Source organism: Camelina sativa, chromosome 13 (assembly GCF_030686135.1).
Source record: "Camelina sativa cultivar CO46 ecotype springtype chromosome 13, ASM3068613v1".
NCBI lineage: Eukaryota > Viridiplantae > Streptophyta > Magnoliopsida > Brassicales > Brassicaceae > Camelina > Camelina sativa.
The window spans coordinates 13,787,237-13,807,248 of record NC_141892.1 but is presented as its reverse complement, the minus strand read 5'-3'; the positions used below and the strand labels follow the sequence as shown (position 1 = coordinate 13,807,248).

At 40.1% G+C, this 20,012-nt stretch overlaps 3 protein-coding genes and 1 pseudogene across 3 annotated transcripts; 3 read left to right on the top strand and 1 right to left on the bottom strand.

The window, feature by feature from the left end:
• Positions 1–461: 461 nt before the first annotated feature.
• On the top strand, positions 462–1,196 carry LOC147929523 (agamous-like MADS-box protein AGL80 pseudogene; annotated as a pseudogene).
• A 2,258-nt stretch (positions 1,197–3,454) lies between these two features.
• Positions 3,455–5,797, bottom strand: LOC104738253 (pentatricopeptide repeat-containing protein At5g27110). Its single transcript, XM_010458455.3, has one exon. The coding sequence runs from the start codon at positions 5,737–5,739 to the stop codon at positions 3,664–3,666; it is 2,076 nt and encodes a 691-aa protein (XP_010456757.2). The 5' UTR covers positions 5,740–5,797; the 3' UTR covers positions 3,455–3,663.
• Positions 5,798–5,909: 112 nt separating this feature from the next.
• On the top strand, positions 5,910–9,038 carry LOC104736794 (putative nucleolar protein 5-1). Its single transcript, XM_010456854.3, has 9 exons — positions 5,910–6,082; positions 6,336–6,437; positions 6,544–6,585; positions 6,687–6,866; positions 6,950–7,114; positions 7,314–7,514; positions 7,631–8,128; positions 8,213–8,347; positions 8,536–9,038. The coding sequence occupies exons 2-9, from the start codon at positions 6,360–6,362 to the stop codon at positions 8,824–8,826; spliced, it is 1,590 nt and encodes a 529-aa protein (XP_010455156.1). The 5' UTR covers positions 5,910–6,082; positions 6,336–6,359; the 3' UTR covers positions 8,827–9,038.
• Positions 9,039–11,499: 2,461 nt separating this feature from the next.
• Positions 11,500–18,666, top strand: LOC104736793 (agamous-like MADS-box protein AGL97). The gene is made up of 2 exons (XM_019234485.2): positions 11,500–12,071; positions 18,397–18,666. Exons 1-2 carry the CDS (start codon positions 11,570–11,572, stop codon positions 18,426–18,428), a joined length of 534 nt encoding a protein of 177 aa, XP_019090030.2. The 5' UTR covers positions 11,500–11,569; the 3' UTR covers positions 18,429–18,666.
• Positions 18,667–20,012: the final 1,346 nt, after the last annotated feature.

The following is a 20,012-nucleotide window of genomic DNA, read 5'->3' as shown; positions in this document are numbered from 1 at the left end:
CACCCAAAATCTTGTGCCGATCAGATAATAGACAAGACCACGATCGCATTTACAATCCCGCTGGTCTCAGTTCGCGTCTAAGACGAAGCACCTCATAAAACTGCAGATATCTTCTCGATTATTCAAATACAAATTCATTGTATCTCAATCCGCACAGCTCACAAAACTTTGAGCGCATCTTCCGCAGCTCTTTGATCTTTGAGCGTGCCTTCTTCAGCTCTTTGATCTTCACAGAACTCTGAGCGCGCCTTCCGCAACATCTTTTATCTTCATAATAACTTTAGCGCATGTCGCAGCTCTTTGATTTCATAATATTCTGACTGCATTCCACATCCATGATGGCTTTAACAATGGTCCGAGCGCATTCCACAACTCTATAAGACTTTTACAACAGTCTAAGTGCATTCCACAATTTTGATGGCCTTTACAAAACTCTGAGCGCCTTCCATAGCTCTGCTACCATGATAGATTTAGAGAATGATTTTGGGAAAAATATTTTGGTATTGTATTATCTTGTGTAATTGAAATTAAGGCTATACAAACATATATATAGGATTGAGGGTATATTAACCCTAATGTCATAATGCTAGCTAAATCCTAATGGACTTTGGTCCATCTTAACTTTGTGGCCCATGGCCCATATATTCCCTATTAGAACGTGAAAATGAATTTCATAGAAAATGAAACAGCAAGGAAATCTCAAGAAAAGAAAAAAAAAATGTTTTGAAGAAAGCTCAAGGTTGGCAACTCTATGTGACGTCCCCATATGTGTTGTCGTCAACATTGCGTAATAGTCCAACCCGAAGGTGTGGCCATCGAGAGAGACGGCTAACAAGGTAGTGTCCCAATGGAAGATGATGTTGGTGATGGACAAGACCAAGAAGATGGTCAACCAAGAGACCTTTCTCAAACGAAGGATCACCAAAGCAACCGAGTCTTGGAAGAAGGTGCAGAAAGAAAACAAAGACTTGGAGATGAAAAACATCATGTTTGATTGTCATAATGGCAACACTTTTGTTTATCGTCTCCCGAAATGTGATCTTCGAGATTTGGGTTCTGTAATTGAACAACATCTCAAAGATGTTAATCGTAGGATGGAGATTCTGAAGAGGAACGATGATGAATCATCTTCCTCCCTTGTTCTTGTTATTACCGACAACATCTAGTGTTATGCCATGATTGAGATGGGTTCTTCATCGGTTGGATCTGAATAAGAAACAGTACTGGTGAGGAGCTATTTGATCGTATCTTAATTTTTCGCTATTTAATCTTTCAATTAATAAAACGTTATTTTTGAGTTCAGTTTGTTTTAGTTATATGCATGTTTGGGTTGATTTGAGATATAGGTATATTTTCTCATGAATGAAATTTCATTTTACCCCTGCGACAACTTTGTTTCTCTGCGTTTGCCTCTCCGGTCACCGGCGTTCTTTGCCGGTACCGTGAGAGGGCTTCTTCCTTTTTATTTTCCTCTCTGTAATGTTGTTGTATGCTTCAGTGGTGGTGCTTGGATCTGCCCTCTCTTCTGAAGCCTCGTGTTGGTGGTAAGCCACCGTGTAGAGAGAAGATACTCCCCAAGGGGGTTGGGTTGCTGATGTCCTGGCTGCTTGAGGACGGTGGCTTGTGTGTTCAGCGATGTTACTGGTGGGTCTTGGCGGAACGACTTTCTCTCTTGCGGTGGTTTTTAGATCTGGTTTCAGATCTGGGATTTTGTGGCTTTGATGTGGTGTGGGAGCAGCTTGGTTTCCTTCGGTGACTATGCTCGTGGCATTTCTAGATTTCAGTGTAGCTAGCCGGTCTCTTCTCGCCTTTCTTCCTTTTCAGGTTTGGTGTTGATCCAGTTCCTTGGCATTCCACGGAGCTTCTCTTTGTTGGTGTCTCGGTCTCTCCTTCATCGATTTTCTCCGGCTTCCGGTTGTTGAGAGTGAGGATTCGGATTTGTGGCACAAGTGGAGGCTTCCTCGGCATCAGTTTGCTATGCAATTTTTTGCCTTTGGTTGTTCGTGTGGCGGTTAGTCTCGTCGTGGGTAGTTTCTTTGGTTAACGACGAGTCTTCTCTTCCTTGTGGGAGGACGTTTGTGGCAGCTTTGTCTTCTATGGCTGCTAGTTTGCGGTTTCCTTCAGGTTCTCTTATCTCTGCTCCGGTAGTTCGATGTTGATGTTTTCATTTCGTTTAACAGTTTTGGCGGTTCGCGTTAATCCCAAGAGGAGTCTCAAGAGAAGAATAGAGGCGGCGCTTTGGTCTAAGTGGCATCACTTATCTGTGGGAGATGGTTCCTGTTGTTTACAATAGGAATGGCGAGTAGAGGTGGGTTCTCTGGTCGCCCGTAGATGCTCCTGTAACCAACGGGTTTGTGAGTAAGTCCATTGTTGTCATTGCGTTTTTGCGTTAGTTTGCGAAGAAGCTGTAGGCGCTTAATCTTGAGGTTTTGAAGGCTGGCCTCTTTAGGATTTGGTTTGCTCGTGGCAACTAGGATGAGACTCCAACTCCTTGGAGTTGTGGAAATCACGCAAATTTCCAAGTTTAACATCTTGGAATCGGTGTTTCTTCTTCTGTTTCCTTTTGGGTTTATGTTTTTCCTCCATTATTGTTTTGTTTTGTCTGTTTATTATGTAGATTTTGTTCTTTTCTGCTACTTGTATTCTCTGTAACTTCAGTAAAACTTCGAAAATGGTATAATAAATCTTCACATTGATACCAAAAAAAAAAAAAAAACTAAATATAATAAGTTGGACTGATAAACTCAGTTCTTAAAACATGTTTCTACAAAGTATTGGGCCTAGTGGCACTACGGTTGCCTTCTCTTAATATAAACTGAAACCAAATCCCTCCAAAACGTACCAAACCACGGCCTAGCTAGTTCAAGATTTAAGAGGTTAATGATGAACGGTCAATGGTTCTTATGTGTTTGAATCCATTGTGAATGCAATAAAGTGCCTAAGATGGACCCCTTACTAGCCTAAACATCAAATATAATCAAGCTAGACCAAATGCTTATACAACTTATAAGAATTTACCGTAATTTTGTATAAATTGTTTTTTGGGTTACTCTTCTTCCTTTTTAGTGTGTTTCAACTTGTTGATATGGGATTTCTAATGTGTAATCGGGAGTAGTGAATCTTGAAATCGTGTTTACAGAGTGGCTCTAGCTAGGTAAGTCTGAGATGAATGTCACCCTCTGTCCTCTACGCTTACAGATTACTACCGGACGAGTATGTATCAAGGATCCATGGTGGGATCTTCAGTGCATATTTTCACATGAAAGGCCAAAACGTCCTTGCCCGTTCCTTGTTAGATAAAGATCTCGGCATCATGTAACTGACTCTTTAGTTAGGTTTTACGTTGGAGTCTTGGAGATAGTCATGTCCTAGGTGTCATGAACCACGAGAAGCAGCACGAATGTGAAGCAATCGACAAGGGTCAGATTAGGCTGATAATGTTGAACATGCTTGGTTGAGCTTTGAAAGACTTTACTGTGGAACATGCTTCTTAATTGTTATGTGAAACAATATTCATCCAGTGTTACATTTAAAACACCAGCAACCTTATTCAAAAGCTTCAGACGCTCTGAGTGCATGACTTAGCTCTGAAACCACCATTTGTGTTACTTGGACATTAGCCTGAGATACTGTCTCCTTGGGACAGATGCAACACCATAAGAATCATTGACCAGCTTCCATGTGACCATTTAAAAGGGCAAGACATTCACAAATGTTCTCAGCTTGTGGATGAGACCTGTCCTCAGCATAGAAATGCCACACTTTTTCATTCATCTCAATCCAACTGCAGCCAGGTGTCTTCATCAGTCCCACTTCTTTCATTTTCAGTCTGACCCGCCTTGCTGCATCCCATGACTCACAAGAGGCATACAAATTATACAAGAAAGTATAGGTAGATGCATCCTCTGGACATTTCTCCACAAGCAATCTTGCGATTCTATCTCCCAATGATTGATCCTTGTGCAAACAACAAGCAGAGAAAAGAGTACTGAGAAGCTCAGCGTTTTCTCTTGTCTCTGGTTTCTCTTCAAGAATTTCATAAGCTTCAAGCAACCGACCTGCTCGGCCAAGAATGTCAATCAAGCACGAGTAGTGTTCAATACTAGGCTTGATTCCGTACTTTGATTTCATTTGACTGAAATACTTAACACCTTCATCAATTAACCCGGCATGACCGCAAGTTGACAATACAGCAAGAAAAGTAACCCCATCAGGTTTTACACCAAAAAACTTCTGCATTTCATCAAAATGGTTAAGGGCTTCTTTGGGTTGACCATGAGATCCATACGCAGAGATCATTACTGTCCATGACACAACATCCTTCTTTGGCATACTGTTAAAAATTCTAGAAGCTTCTTTCACATTGCCGCATTTAGAATACATGTCAAGAAGTGCACTCATCAGCAACTCATCTGTTTCGAGCCTGCTCTCACTAATGGACATATGAATCCGTTTGCCTTTCTCTAACGCAGCCAGTTGCGAACAAGCAGGTAAAACACTTGTGAAAGTCACTACGTCTGGTTTCACTCCAATACTCACCATTTGGTCATAAACTGCAACAGCCTGAAACCAATTACCCACACTCACATAACCAGAGATCATAACATTCCATGACTCAACAACGTCCTTCTGACTCTTTGAAAAGACGGTTTCAGCCAACTTTACTTCACCACACTTGAAGTATAGATCGATCAGAGAACAATTTAAATAGATATCTGCATCTACAGCACTCCTAATCACATAACCGTGTACGAATTTTCCATGTTGGAGATTCCGTGACCGAAAGCAAGCCATCAGAATACTGGTCAAGGTTGTCTGACTCGGTCGAGTTCCTTCTACGACCATCCTATTCAAAAGCTCAACACATGAGTTACTATCTCCTTTAGAGACATAACCTCTAATCATAGAATTCCAAGCAACCAAACTCTTTCTAGGCATTTGTTGAAAAACCTCTTTAGCCATCTCAAAACAGTCACACTTCCCATACATATCTACAAGAGCAGAATTTACATACTCATCTAACTCAAACCCTCTCTTCACATACTTTCTATGGATCTCCTTCCCTCTCTCCAAACACACTAGCCTCGAGCACGACGATATGGCTACCGTCAATGAAACTGAATTTGGTTCAAAGCCAGAACTTTCCATCCTACCGAATAACTCCAAAGCCTTCTCTGCCTCCCCGCTTTGATAAAAACACGAAATAACCGTGTTCCAAGAAGCAACATCTCTCTCAGGCATTTCATCGAACACTTGTACTGAATCTTCAAACAAGTTAAACTTTGCGTACATACCAACCAAAGAGCTCCCTAAAACCACATCACAAACATGCCCACTCTTAACCACAAGGGTATGAATCATTCTACCACAAAACTCTCTACCCAACTCACCATAAGCCTTGATCACATTCGGATAAGTAAACGAATCAGGGACGCAAAATGGGCAATTAAGCAATCTCTTGAAAACTTCAAGAGCGTCATGAAACATCGAGTTCTTCGAATAACCAGACACAAGTGAGTTCCAGATGTAAACATCCGATCGTGTATCCATGTTCTGGAAGACGAGTCTCGCCGAGCAATGGTCTTTACAAGCGAAGTAGACATTGATGAGACTTTTGCATAAAACGACGTCGCTACGTAACCCAACCGTGAGTATTCTCTGGTGAACAAGCTTGGCTTGTCTTAACGACTTGGCATTTGTACATTCTCGCAATAAAAATAACAACTTTGAAGATTCCATTTTAAACTTGTGTTCTTGTCTTAATTTTTACATGTCGCTGGCTTAACATGATTGTTGTGTACTCAAGTCAAGACAACGGTGTCTTTTGAATTTGTTGATATTAATGGGCCGAGTTAAATTAGGCCCAAAATGCTGAATTCTTTAAAAAATCACTTCGTTTTAAAAACCCTAGCTGATTAAAGTTACAAAATTCGCCCCCTTTTCACAATAAAACGCAGCGTTTTGAGAATCTCTGAACCTTCTTCAACAAATATAAATACCATCTTAAACCCTAGAAAAATCGCGGCTCCTGAAACTTTTTCTCTCTCCTTCTCTCTCTCTGTCTGTGCGTAAACCCTCCGAGGTAACTGAATCTTCTTTCTTCGTTGATAGCCTTTAAGTTCTAGATTTTGACTAAGTATAGTTTTGTTCTTTTGTCGGATTTTGAAGAATTTGTTCAGAGTAATGTACTCTGTTTTTTCCCATAGATCATGAGAAAGGTTTTTTCTTGCATATGGTTTCTAACTAGCTTAGTGTCTTTAGCTCTCAAAAGATGAACTTTGTAAGTATGGTGACTTTGCCATTGAGATAATTTTAAGGGTGTTTTTAATTTTCAGGGGCTGACCTAACAGCTTGTGAAAATGCTAGTACTGTTTGAGACGCCAGGTGGTTTTGCCCTATTTAAAGTGTTGAAGGAAGGAAAGCTCTCTAATGTTGAGGTTATTATCTTCATCCTTGTGCTGTCTTCAATTCATTTATCTTAACCTTGTCTGTGTATCGATTGTTTTTTATTCCAAGTTTGTAAATTTTGGTGTTTTTTTGTAGGATTTGGGTAATGAGTTCATGACTGCAGAGTCAGCCCGAAAGGTGATTACTTCTGTTTCTTCTACCCATGGTTTTAGTACTTAGATAGACTGCCTTATATTGTTGTGTGTCGGTTTCTCATATCATTTTTGGCGTTGTTACAGATGGTTAAGCTTAAAGCTTTTGACAAGTTTGACAACACATCTGAAGCTCTTGAAGCTGTGGCTAAATTGCTTGAGGGAACTCCAAGCAAGGGTCTACGCAAGTTTTTGAAAGCAAACTGTGATGGCGAAACCTTAGCTGTTGCTGATTCTAAGCTTGGAAATATTATCAAGGAGAAGCTGGTGTGTACTTTTGTTTTGTTCTGGTATGCTCTTTCATTTATGAAGATGGGTCGTTTCTTACGGATTTGCTTTACTATTTGTAGAAAATAGACTGTGTTCACAACAATGCTGTTATGGAGCTTTTACGAGGTGTCAGAAGCCAGCTTACTGAACTTATATCTGGATTGGGGGATAATGATCTAGCTCCAATGAGCCTAGGATTGTCTCACAGTCTTGCCAGATATAAACTAAAGTTCAGTTCTGATAAGGTAGTCATTTAATTTATTTTGGCGTCTATTTCTCTAGATTGCTTTTTTGTTGGGTTGGTAACATTTGATAAATTATTTATCTTTTGGCATCCTTATTTGCTTCTCCAACGTTAATGTCAGACCATTTAGCTCCTATGTATGTCATGTGTTTTGTTTTATGTTGTGTGACTTTTCCTTATACTATTATTATTTTTAATAGGTGGATACCATGATTATCCAAGCTATTGGTTTGCTTGATGATCTTGACAAAGAGCTCAACACATACGCTATGAGGGTTCGTGAATGGTACGGTTGGCATTTTCCTGAGCTTGCTAAGATCGTACAGGACAATATCCTATATGCCAAGGCTGTAAAACTAATGGGGAATCGGATTAATGCTGCTAAGCTAGACTTCTCTGAGGTTAATCCCTCCTTTACCATTCTCTTTTGACTATCTGTTTTAGGATTCGGCTTGCTTTTCCTTGAAACTAGATATGCCTTCTTAACACATATTTCCCTTGTCCAATCTCATTTCAGATATTGTCTGATGAAGTTGAAGCAGACCTTAAAGAGGCTTCTGTGATATCTATGGGAACTGAAGTCAGTGACCTTGATTTGTTGCATATCCGGGAACTCTGTGACCAGGTTCTTTCCCTAGCTGAGTACAGAGCTCAGCTTTATGACTACTTGAAGAGCAGAATGAACACCATTGCACCAAATCTCACTGCCCTTGTCGGTGAGCTAGTCGGTGCTCGCCTAATTTCTCATGGTGGTAGTTTGTTGAACCTCTCAAAGCAACCTGGGAGCACAGTTCAGATTCTTGGAGCTGAAAAAGCCCTATTTAGAGCCCTCAAGACCAAACACGCCACTCCAAAGTACGGTCTAATTTACCACGCATCTGTGGTTGGCCAAGCTGCACCAAAGCACAAGGGTAAAATCTCTCGGTCACTAGCTGCAAAAGCTGCTCTTGCTATCCGATGTGATGCTCTTGGTGATGGCCAAGATAACACTATGGGAGTGGAAAACCGCTTAAAGGTGCTCTTCTATACATTTCCTCTCCTGTCCGATCCCTTTTACATATTGTTCCTTCATTGATGGTTACGTGTATTTTTCTGACAGCTTGAAGCACGGTTGAGAACTCTTGAAGGAAGAGATCTAGGACGTCTGTCTGGCTCAGCTAAGGGCAAACCAAAGATTGAAGTTTACGACAAGGATAAGAAGAAGGGTTCCGGAGGTCTGATCACTCCTGCTAAGGTCAGATTATTCCTCTGCTAGTTTTGTTTCCTCGACTTCTTTTGTAATTATGTTTGTGAAACTTCTGAATCGTGGATTTGTGCAACTAAGTTTTGGATAGATTGTGGACTTTTCTCGGTTGTTTAGTATTGCTTTGGCTTATTTGTAATGTTGCTTAAAGTGTTAAGCTTTTCTGTTGTCTTCTACAGACTTACAACGCTGCTGCAGACTCCTTTCTTCAAACTCCCAAAGTGGATTCAGAGACCGGTGTCAAAGAGAAGAACGACAAAAAGAAGAAGAAGAAGAAGGCCGATGATGAGGAAGAAGCCAAAACCGAGGAGCCTTCAAAGAAGAAGTCGAAGAAGAAGAAATCAGAAGCAGAACCCGAAACAGTAGAGCCAGCAAAGAAGGAGAAAAAGAAAAGAAAACACGAGGAAGAAGAAGCCGAAATGCCTGCCAAGGAAAAGAGTGAGAAGAAGAAGAAGAAAAGTGAAGTCTGAGGAGAGGTTTAAAATTTTTGCGTGAGTACACGTTTAGTTTCGTTACGTTTTGTCAGAAACGCAGTAAAATTAACCAGAAAAAAAAAACAGTGTTTATTTTCTTTTGCGTTAGGTGTTAAGTAAGGCTTTTGTTTTCCTTTTGTTCTGAAACTTGAAAAAGAACTGTTCTTTTCTTTAGTAAGAGGGTTGTGTGTTGCCCATTTCACCAGAAATTTGCGTCTCTACCACCAAAGACCCAACCATTAAACCTTTTCGTTGTATGTGTCACTTTTGCAATGATGGTTGGTGAATAATTGATTACAAAATCTACCCCATGAATATAATACTATACTCTGAGCTCAGGCCAATCATATCAGATTTTTAAAACTTGGAACATTTAAATCTTACACCAATTGCTTGCTGAAAATTAACTCCGCGTAGTTTTTTTAGAAAATTAATCAAACAACACATAAAAGTTGCTAATTTACTCTAATAGCATATCCAACCAAACTTTTACTCAAATAACACATATAAGTTGGGAAAAAGACTATAAAACATTTTGTTTTTTTTGTTATTTATTATCATGTCATTATAATTAAAAAATAAATAAATAACAAATAAAAGGTAAAAAATTACTTTTGTCTTGTTTTGTCTACGGTGGATCTTCGTTCCGTTAACATTGACGGCCAGCTATGTTTCCAACATCAGTGGTTTTGTCAACATCGGGTTGTTGGCTTTGTCTTGTTATATCTTTGGTGGATCTTTGTGTGGATTTATTTTGTTTAATTTTAAAGATCTAAAATTTAGAGGGCTTTTGTTTCTACTATTGTCTCTTCTTCTTCTGATCCTCAGACCATTACATGGCTTGTCAATCCTTAGGCCTTAGCCATCCTTGGCTCTTAGTTTTTACGGAGGGTGGTGAATTGGTTTGAGCTGCCTAGGTTTAGGTCTCCTCCGCTCGAACTAACTTTCAGTTCTAGGCGAGATCTGGTTAGTTCTTGGATCCGGATCTATGTTGTTTTGTTAGATTATTTTGGCCCAAGATTCCATAGAAAATGTTGTTAAGCCTCTACGAAAGATTTACTGTTTTACCGACTTAAAAATGCTTCGATCTCAGATTTAATTTGCAAAAAAATAAGTTGGAAACAATTGTGGATTCACGAGTTTAGATCTTTCTTTCAGATTGTATACGTATTTTAATCTCTTTTCATGTATGTGTCTATCGATGGTGGCCGGTGGCTTCAAACGAGGCGGTTTTTGAACTTTTTCAGTAAATAATTCGGCGAAGCCAGTTAATCATAACTTTTTCCGGCATTGACGGTGCTAATATTGCTGGAAGTGGTGATAGTAATTGATGTTAACAAAGATCCATAGCTACGAATCTGCTTCAATATTTAATTGACATTAAGAAAGATCTAAAATGTTATTTTTCATAATCTGCTTTGATGTGTACGATCTGGTTTGAACTGGTTTTGGAGGATAGTGATGGCGGTGAGGAGGTAGAGGTTAGTCGTTGCGACCAAGTCCAAATTCGCTATAAAAAATCAATGTTTGGCAACCGCTAAGCTTCGAACAATAGTCATGAAACACATTTATAAAAGACTTTAACCACTGCACTACCTTGTTTTAAAATATTACTATAAATTAAGATAGAGTGTAAACCCAATATTAAAAAAACACTGGATATATCCTAAAATGCTATGTTTTTACCTAAAACATCAATAGTATAAATCTGTCAAACCAATTAACTCTATCAGGTCTATATGTTTAACTCTACTTAACTTTTGTTATTTCAGTAACAAATATGTCAACCACTTAATTAACACATAACTCTATCGCTTTTAATTATGTCTATCCATATGGAAATATCTACCATCGTGTATAACTATATTTGTCATATAAATCTATCTCAGTGTATATGTCTACCATAATAACTATATAAATCTGTCAAAAAAAAAACTGCTATTCGACATAAGCACATTATATATATCACCATTGTACTAATATCTTTATCAAAAAAGAATAATTATATCATCATTACAATATATCTATCAATAGATCAACTGATAACCATAACTTTGCCAGCTTTTTTTATGTCTGTCATCACTAATCTTTCTCCGCCAAATTAATCTACTTAATTATAAAACTCTATCAAATAAGTCGGTCAATATTTATATAACTCTGTCGGGAAAAATATGTCTATCGTTAAATAGATTATATGAGTGGGAGTTTTTCCCTCAAAAAAACTTTGAACAGTTGTGTTAAAAACATATATGTGGCATCACTTTTTAATGACATACTTGTAATTTATTTTTTCCTACCACACCTTCCAAAAGGTTCATATGTCATTTAAATTTTCAAAAAAAAAAAAAAAAGACATTCTAGTCATTTTTTACCTTTTCTAAGCTATTACAGTAAACTTTCCAAGTTTTTTTTGGTGGGATTAATTTGTGTGTAGTTTGTTTAATCCTTTTAGCCTTTTAGCTATAAATTATTATTGTAAAATGGAAACATCCTTTTTTCTTTTCTTTTTTTTGCAGCTATTGTTGTGATATATAGAAAACACAAAACTAAAATAGAAAATAAATATACGATTACGGACATAAAAAAGGAAAATAATAACAAGACCTAAGTTTGACCAGATGATTATATGAACGGTTTCTACTCTCTCTATTTCTCTATTTCTCTATTTCTCTATTTCTCTCGCTGTATTCTCTATCTCTCTCGCTGCTCTCTCTTTCTCTTTGTCTCGGTAAGAAACATTATGCCGTCCTCAAGCGCGTCTGAGTCCATAATGAAGAAAGGAACAAAACGAAAAATCGAAATAAAGAAACGAGAAACCAAACAGCAACGAGCCGTGGCTTGCTCTAAACGCCGTCAAACTGTCTTTTCCAAAGCCGCCGATCTCTGTCATCTCTCCGGAGCCAACATCGCCGTCTTCGTAACCTCTCCCTCAGAGATTTCCGATGTTGTTTACTCCTTCTCCGGCTACTCTCCTGCCCACGAGATCGCTGATTGTTACCTAAATCGCAAGCCACCTCCTAAAATTGAAGTTAAATCCCAATCCAAATTAGGGTTTTGGTGGGAAGACCCTGATCTATACAATTCTTGTGATGATCTCTCTGAGTTAAACATCCTTGAGGATCATATAGAGAGAGTGAAGAAGCATGTGATGGCTTGCCTTGAGAAGAAAGAAAAATTGCAATCTGTTTCTAACACCGAACAGAACCCTAGCACTTGTTCTCTCGACGAGGATTGTGATCGAGGTTTTGATCTAAACTCTAGCCCTTCTACATAGGATCTTATTCTCTCTCTTAAAATCTTTTCTCGTATCCCCTGTTGTAATATTGAATTTCTTTTTTTTTATACAGTATTTAAAATCCAAAATTTAATAAAAACCTTTAACCCTTTAGAGCATCTCCATCCATGAATTTATAGAAATTGCTTAAAAATTATTTTATTATAAATTTTTTAAAAAGTTGTATTAAGAATTTCTTAAGGGGAAGAAAGGGGAATTGGAATAGTTAAAAAAGCTTAGGACTCTCTTTTTCATACAGAGGGTTTCCTTCTATTGAAAAGCTGAAGTATACCAGGAAAATCTTTGTTTTCGCCGGATTTGATAGGATATTTTCTGTTTATTTCACAATATTTACTGAATCTTTGAAGATTACAAGTCAAGTTTAACCTAGTTTTTCAGCTTCACCACGCCGCCAGAAGATAAACCCCATACCTGCACTCGATTTCTAGGGTTGATTACGTGTGGAATAAGCTATGGAGTACGCTTTGGACAGAGCTCTACAAGAGATGTCGCTTGATGATGACCAGCCGATTGTTCTACAAGATCTTCCTCAGTTTAGCTCTTGCGTTCGTAATGAACGTAGTATCATTGGGAGGCTTCTGTGTCCAGAAAATCAAAAAATGTCTAGTCTGATTCATGAAATGCCATGGATGTGGCGTGTCTATAACCGGGCAAGGGGTATTGCTCTACCTAATGATAGGTTTCAATTCATATTTGACTCAAAGTCAGATCTCTCCACGGTACTGGATACTGGTGCATGGACTTTCAATGACAGGAGTGTCACTTTGGAAAAATGGGTGGAAAAGCCACCATAAGATTATTTGAAGGTTTTACCAATATGGATCCGACTGAGGAACATTCCGGTGAACTAGAATACAACGGATACCATAAAGGAGATTGCAGGGCGGATTGGTCGAGTCACGCATGTTGTTTTCGACCCCCTCAAACCTTTGAGCAAAGGATATGTTAGGGTCAAGATTTTATTTGATCTCAGTCGACCACTGAAGAATTCTCGAGAGTTCCAACTTCCATCAGGTGAAACGGTAGCTATTGGAATTGAATATGAAAGGATCAGACGTCGATGCTATCAGTGCCAGAGACTCACACATGATAAGGAAAGATGTCTGTTTAATCCTGTGAACCGGCTAGTTCTTGCTACGGGAGGGATTAACGGTGCAACTCTGGTTACGAGTCGATTAATCCCAAAGATCAGCAAAGACGACCCTTTGTTTAGCGTCTTGACGGATGCGGATGTGGGTATTGATCCAACTTCATGTAGGCCAAAAATAGCTAAACCTGTCTTGGACGAGATGCGTCAGTATCTATAAGTTGCAGATTCTCAGCTGAAGAAGATTCATATAGAGAGAGTATGTTAGTCTGTGTGGAATTTGGAGGGAGACACTGAGGGCCAACAACGCTTTCTCCTCCTGGAGGCACCTCCAACTATCACTACAAATGTGGACAAGGGAAAAGGTTTAGTCTTCGACTTTGAAGGTGTATGATCTGATACAATCTCCGGAGAAGCACACTCGGCCCCGGTTTTGAGATCAGAGAGTGTTTTAGACCGTTTAGCCTTCCCAAACCAATCCTCGGCTGTGTCTTATGCTACAACTTCAGCGGTAAACATGGGATCTACGAAATTGAGGGATGATTTTTCTACAGGTACACTACCGGACCTAAGCCTAAACAACTGAAGAAATGACACCGCCCAAACAAGTGGATACGTAAGGCTCAAGCTATTCAGAATAGACCTGTGCTAACAGAGGATTCTGATGAGGTACTCTCTTCAAAAAGAAAAGCTACAGATGAGGCTTTAATATCATCGAAACTGGCCAAACGTGGTGATGATACGGTGGTTCCCTATGAGGAACCGCCGGTGCAAGTATATGCTTTATGAGCTGGAATTGTCAAGGACTGGGGGGCACCTTGACAATTCTTACTTTGCGGGAGATGAGGCGTACATATTTCCCGGACTTTTTGTTCCTCATGGAGACAAAAAACTCCAGTTCGTACATGGTGAATCTACAGAAGTCGGTAGGCCTAAGTGGAGGCCTGGCTCTGTTTTTGAAATCGACTTATGTAGTTCAAGTTCTTAATTCGGATACAAGGATAATTGATGTGGAAGTTAAGTTAGGAGCAATCAATTTTTTCATTTCTTGTGTTTATGGGGATCCAGTTTATCAGCAGAGGCAGATAGTTTGGGATAATTTGATCTCCCTTGGTACAACAAGAGATGATCCCTGGTTGGTTTTGGGGGATCTTAATGAATTGGTTGACAATACTGAGAAGCTTGGGGTACCAGCACGGTCGGAATCGTCATTTTATCCGTTCAGGAATATGATCTCTGATTGCCGACTACGGGAGGTCCCTAGTATTGATAACAAGTTCTCGTGGGCAGGGGAACACAATAAGATATGGATACAGTGTTGTCTAAATAGAGCTTTGGGAAATGCAGCTTGGTTTCATCTTTTCCCGCGAGTTCAAGCCGAGTTCTTAGAGAGGATTGGTTCTGATCATCGACCTCTCTTGTTGAGGTTCGTTGGTGGTAATGATACGAATAAAGGCCGATTTATGTTCCAAAGAAGATGGACATCTAAACCAGAATTTGCTCAGATAGTGAAGGACGGATGGTCTAGGGGCGATGATCGAGGATCACAAACAGTGTTAAATCGAGTTGCTGATTGCAGAAAAGCTATTTCGACGTGGAAGAAATCAACTCAACAAAATTCTAAAGAGAACATTGCTTCCTTTCGTCTGCAAATTGATGCAGAAAGCACTAAGTCACAGCCGAATCTTCATCTTATGAAGAATCTACGGTGGGAACTAGCAGAAGCTTACAGAGCAGAGGAGCTGTTCTGGAAACAGCAAAGTAGAGAGAGGTGGATGCATGATGGTGATCGTAACACTCGCTTCTTCCATGGAAGCGTACAACGACGTCGAGTCCAAAACTGAATCCTGTCCCTTAGGGATCAGAATGGTGTGGTGCATTTTACAGAAGGGTCTAAAGGTGAGATAGCGGTGTCATATTTTCGTAATATGTTCTCCACTTCAAATCCTGAGGCGATATCAGATGCCCTTGATGGTATGACTCCAAGAGTTACGGAGCAGATGAACAATGAGCTGATTAAATCACCTTCTAGTGCGGAAGTTAAGATTGCAGCCTTTAGCATTCAAGAAGAAAAGACACCAGGTGCAGATGGCATGACATGGCATTTTTATCAGGAATATTGGGATATTGTTGGCTCTCAAGTGATTGAGGAGGTTGAACAGTTTTTTGAATCTGGTTCCCTCCAGTCGGAATGGAACTACACACAGATTTGTCTAATCCCAAAAAATACTGCTCCAGAGAAAATGACTGACTTGAGGCCAATTAGTTTATGCTCGGTGTTATACAAGATAGTTTCCAAGGTTCTTTGTAATCGACTCAAGCGTTTTCTTCCCACGATTGTCTCGGATACTCAAGGCGCATTTGTCTCAGGACGATTGATTTCAGATAATATTCTTATAGCCCATGAGATGATCCATGACTTGCGAACCAATCCACAATGTGATGAAGACTTCATGGCGATTAAGACTGATATGTCCAAGGCTTATGATCATGTGGAATGGAAGTTTCTTGAAGAATTACTGATCCGGTTGGGATTTCATATGAAATGGGTGCGATGAATGAGTTGTGTAACTTCGGTTACCTACTCAGTCCTTTTAAATGGTGCATCATATGGCTACATTAAACCTGAGCATTGGATTCGACAGGGGGATCCGCTCTCGCCATTTCTATTTATCCTCTGTGCTGAGGCATTGGTTCATATCATGAACAGAGCATAGGTGGAAGGTCGTGTCACATGAATTAAACTATTCTCTTCTTGTCCATCGATCCAACATATCCTATTTGCTGATGATAGCTTGTTTTTATGCCAACCTAATCTTCGAGAATGCTCTGAATTCTTGAAATGCCTTAAACTATATGGGGATGCTTCAAGGCAAGTGATCAACTTTCAGAAGTCCGCAATTACATTTGGAAAAAAGATGGATCCGTATATGCGTCACTTGCTTAGTCTGGTCACTGGTTTTGAGCAGGAGGATGGGACAGGCAAGATCTGGGCCTGCCAGAATGTTTTAGTGGTTCAAAACGAGACCTTCTGCAGTTTATAAGTGATAGTCTAAAGTCTCGACTTAGTGGGTGGTATGAGAAAATGCTTTCCTTGGGAGGTAAGGAGGTTTTGCTTAAGTCAGTGGCTATGGCGCTTCCAGTCTATGCTATGTCATGTTTTCATTTAACGAAGCACCAATGTAGACAGCTCACAAGTGCGATGTGTCAGTTTTGGTGGAATGCGAGTGCAGACAAACATAAGATGCACTGGGTGTCTTGGGATATAGTTTTCAATCGAAGGAACGTGGAGGCTTAGGCTTTCGAGACATTGTTCGCTTTAACCAGGCTTTGCTAGCCAAACAAGGATGGAGACTCCTAGACTCTCCTAATTCTTTGGGGGCTCGTAATTATAAGGCTAAATATTTTGAGAATGTCCCTTTCTTTGAGGCTAGAATCAGGTACAGGCCATCGTATGCTTGGCGGAGTATAATGTTTGGACATGAGTTACTAGAAAAAGGTGTGGCTCGACAAATGGGTGTTTGACGATAGGCCGAGAAGACCGTTCAATAAGGAACTAACGATTGATTTAAACCTCAATGTATCGGCTCTCATTCAGGACGACGGGGGGTGGAACCCACAAACCCTCCAGGATCTGTTCCCTCCTTCTGAGATACCTAGGATTAGGTCCTTTCCTCCAGCACAACACCTACATGACCGATATGTTTGGGTTTTCACTCAAAATGGCCAATATACAGTCAAAAGTGGGAACTGGTTGTTATCTCAGGAGAGTGACATTTTGAATCATTTATCTACATATATGATTCGCATTAACAAGGTTAAACTTCGGGTTTGGGAGACTGTAACTGAGCCTGAAATACGGCTATTCCTTTTGAGAGCTTTGTCACAAGCTTTGGCGGTTGCAGAGTGTATGCGCAACCATGGACTATCTGTTAACCCACTCTGTGTGGTATGTCACGTTGAGGATGAGACAATCACTCATGTGTTACTTAGTTGTCCTATGGCGCGTGGAGTCTGGTAGTTTCCCACCCCGGCACAAGGCTTCTCGAACTCGGTTGTGGACAATGTTTCTCTGATCTTAGACTTTATGAAACAAGCAAAAATCACTGAGGGTACTAGGCAAGCAATTCCTTGGATCTTATGGGGGATTTGGAAGGCTCGTAATGCTATTGTCTTTACACAACGGGATCAAGACTCTCATGTCATTGTGGCTTTGGCTATTGAGGAGGCGGAGGAGTGGTTGAAACAACATACGTTAATATCCCAGGCTACCAATAGAGACGCTAATCGACATGTACAACATGTTCACCGCTGGATCCGACCCCCTTCTGGCAAACTTAAATGCAACATTCATGCAGCGTGGGGCAAGGAATCTTTGTATTGTGGTGGCGCTTGGATACTCAGAGATCATACTGGAGAGGTTCTGTATCATGCGAGGGATGCATTCCTGCCGCGAAGTAACAAGATTTCCGCTGAGATTAGTTGTCTTATGTGGTGTCTACAAAGCCTTATTACACTTCATTGTACGTCTTGTGAAGTTTGGACTGACTGTCAGTCGGTGGTGATGGCCTTAGAATGTCTGGATAAATGGCCAAAATATCGTTCGGAGCTAGACAAAATCATTAGTGCAATACGGGTGACAGGGGAGTTTACTATCAAGCTTTCTTCACCGAAAGCCAATTCTTTGGCTAGGGCGATTGCATCTAGTGTCACACGAGAGGGTCGTCTTCAATCTTACCTTGCCTTAGGTGGACCTGCTTGGCTACAAAATCAGATAGATCAAGAACGTAAGGTATAGGCACAGTTTCTACTATTGTTTTGCTCTGTTTTCTACTTTGCTTAATGGTTGGCATTGATGTTTTTGTACTTGAACTATCTCTCTTTCGTTATAATCAAATCATAGTTAAAAAAAAAGAATTTCTTAAGAAACAATAAAATTTAAAGGGTCCATTACAGTTGCTAAACATGAAAATCAACAAGATATGGTTTTAGTAGAGAACACAACCAAGGCTACAAAAAGGCTAGTGTGCATCTATATAGCTCAAGTATTTGTTTCATATCCTCAAAGCTAAGGCCTAAAATTGAACAATTTGATTATATAATTGAAGGTTTGAGAAGTCTTAACAGATTAAGATCAAAATGATGGAGAGAGATGATGATGTTCAAATTGATTTAATAACAACAGGCATTGGCGAAGCAGTAACATTACATGGATGATTGCGACACCAGAGCGGAAAAATTCCCTTGTGGAAGCTGCATATGGAGAGATAAAGACTCAAAGTGAGACAGCCAAGACGATGATTCTCAGCTGCCTAAATGGTCACCGTCTTCTTGTTTGCAAAACCTGTAATCATATAAAAAAATACCACAACTTAATATAAAGTTTACATATTCTTCTACAAATTCAAATCACATAAGAGCAATAAACCAGCAAATATACAAATTCAACACAAAATGCAAAGGCAAGAACGCAAAACTGAAACTTTTTCTTGAGGTAAGAAAAATCACTATATCAATGTCACACTTATAACAGATATGCTACCCTCTCATAACAAGTGATTGTCATCTCCAAGTCACCACGGTTCTTATAGATGACACCCATGTTACAATATGCTTCAGCATACCTGTAAGTGCAGCCTTCTCGTAGCAGCTCAAGGCATTGTCATATTGCATCATCTTGTAATCATAGCAATACGAATTAGGTAAATTGCTTTATCCTATCAGAGTTCCTTTGTTCTCTTGAACATAGGTTTCATCATCCATGTCTTATGGCTTTGAACTCTCAATTATAGTGAACGCATAATCTGAGAATCAATCATATAAATAATAAAATAACATTGCTCACTCGTTCCATGATGCATGCTGACTATTTTCCACTCATTGAGCTTATTCGCCAACGTATCACCTCTTGGACGGGTCGCTTCTTGTCCTTTGCGGGCATGCTTCAGCTGCTCAAGTCAGTGCTTTCCAGTCTAACAAACTTTTGGCTCTCTGCATTTTGCTTGCCAAAGAAGTGTCTTCAGGAGATAGACAGCCTTTTCTCGGCTTTCTTGTGGTCAGGTCCGGACCTCAATTCGAAAAAGGCAAAGATCTGGTCAGTTAATGAGAAGAGTGCTGGAGGTTCTTGGATGTGGCGTAAGATTTTAAAATATCGTGATCTTGCTGCCAGCTTACATCAAAAAGAGGTGATAACAGGCATGACACATCGTGTTTGTTCAATGTTTGGACCCCTCTTGGCCAGCTATTTGCACATCTCGGGTTCCGGGGTAGTATTGATATGGGGATCCCGTAGCGGAGTACTGTGGCAGAGGCTCTTACACACTGGAGACGTCGGCACCGTGTTGACATACGAAACCAAATCCAAGATGCCCTTGACTCTAGTCGTTCTTTAGTGCAGTACCAAGGTTCTGATCGCTCCCTCTGGAAGCAGAAAAATGGCTCTTTTAAGAGTAAATTTCTGTCGCATGATACTTGGTGTTTGACACGACAACCAATCCCTGCCTGTGACTAGTCTGCAGGAGTTTGGTTTCATTACTCAACGCCTAAGTACTCCTTCATTGCTTGGCTTGCTTTCCACAATAGACTCTCTACTGGCGACAAACTAGTTAAATGGAATGCTTCCGCAAATGGAGCTTGTGTCCTCTGTCAGGGACATGGGAAAACAAGGGACCACCTCTTCTTCTCCTGCGCTTATTTCTCGACTGTATTGTCTGCTCTGGCTCAAGGGCTATTAGGTGTCAGGTTCACACAGAATTGGGCAACTTTGGCCCCTCTGCTTCAGGACTCTTCAACACCTCGACT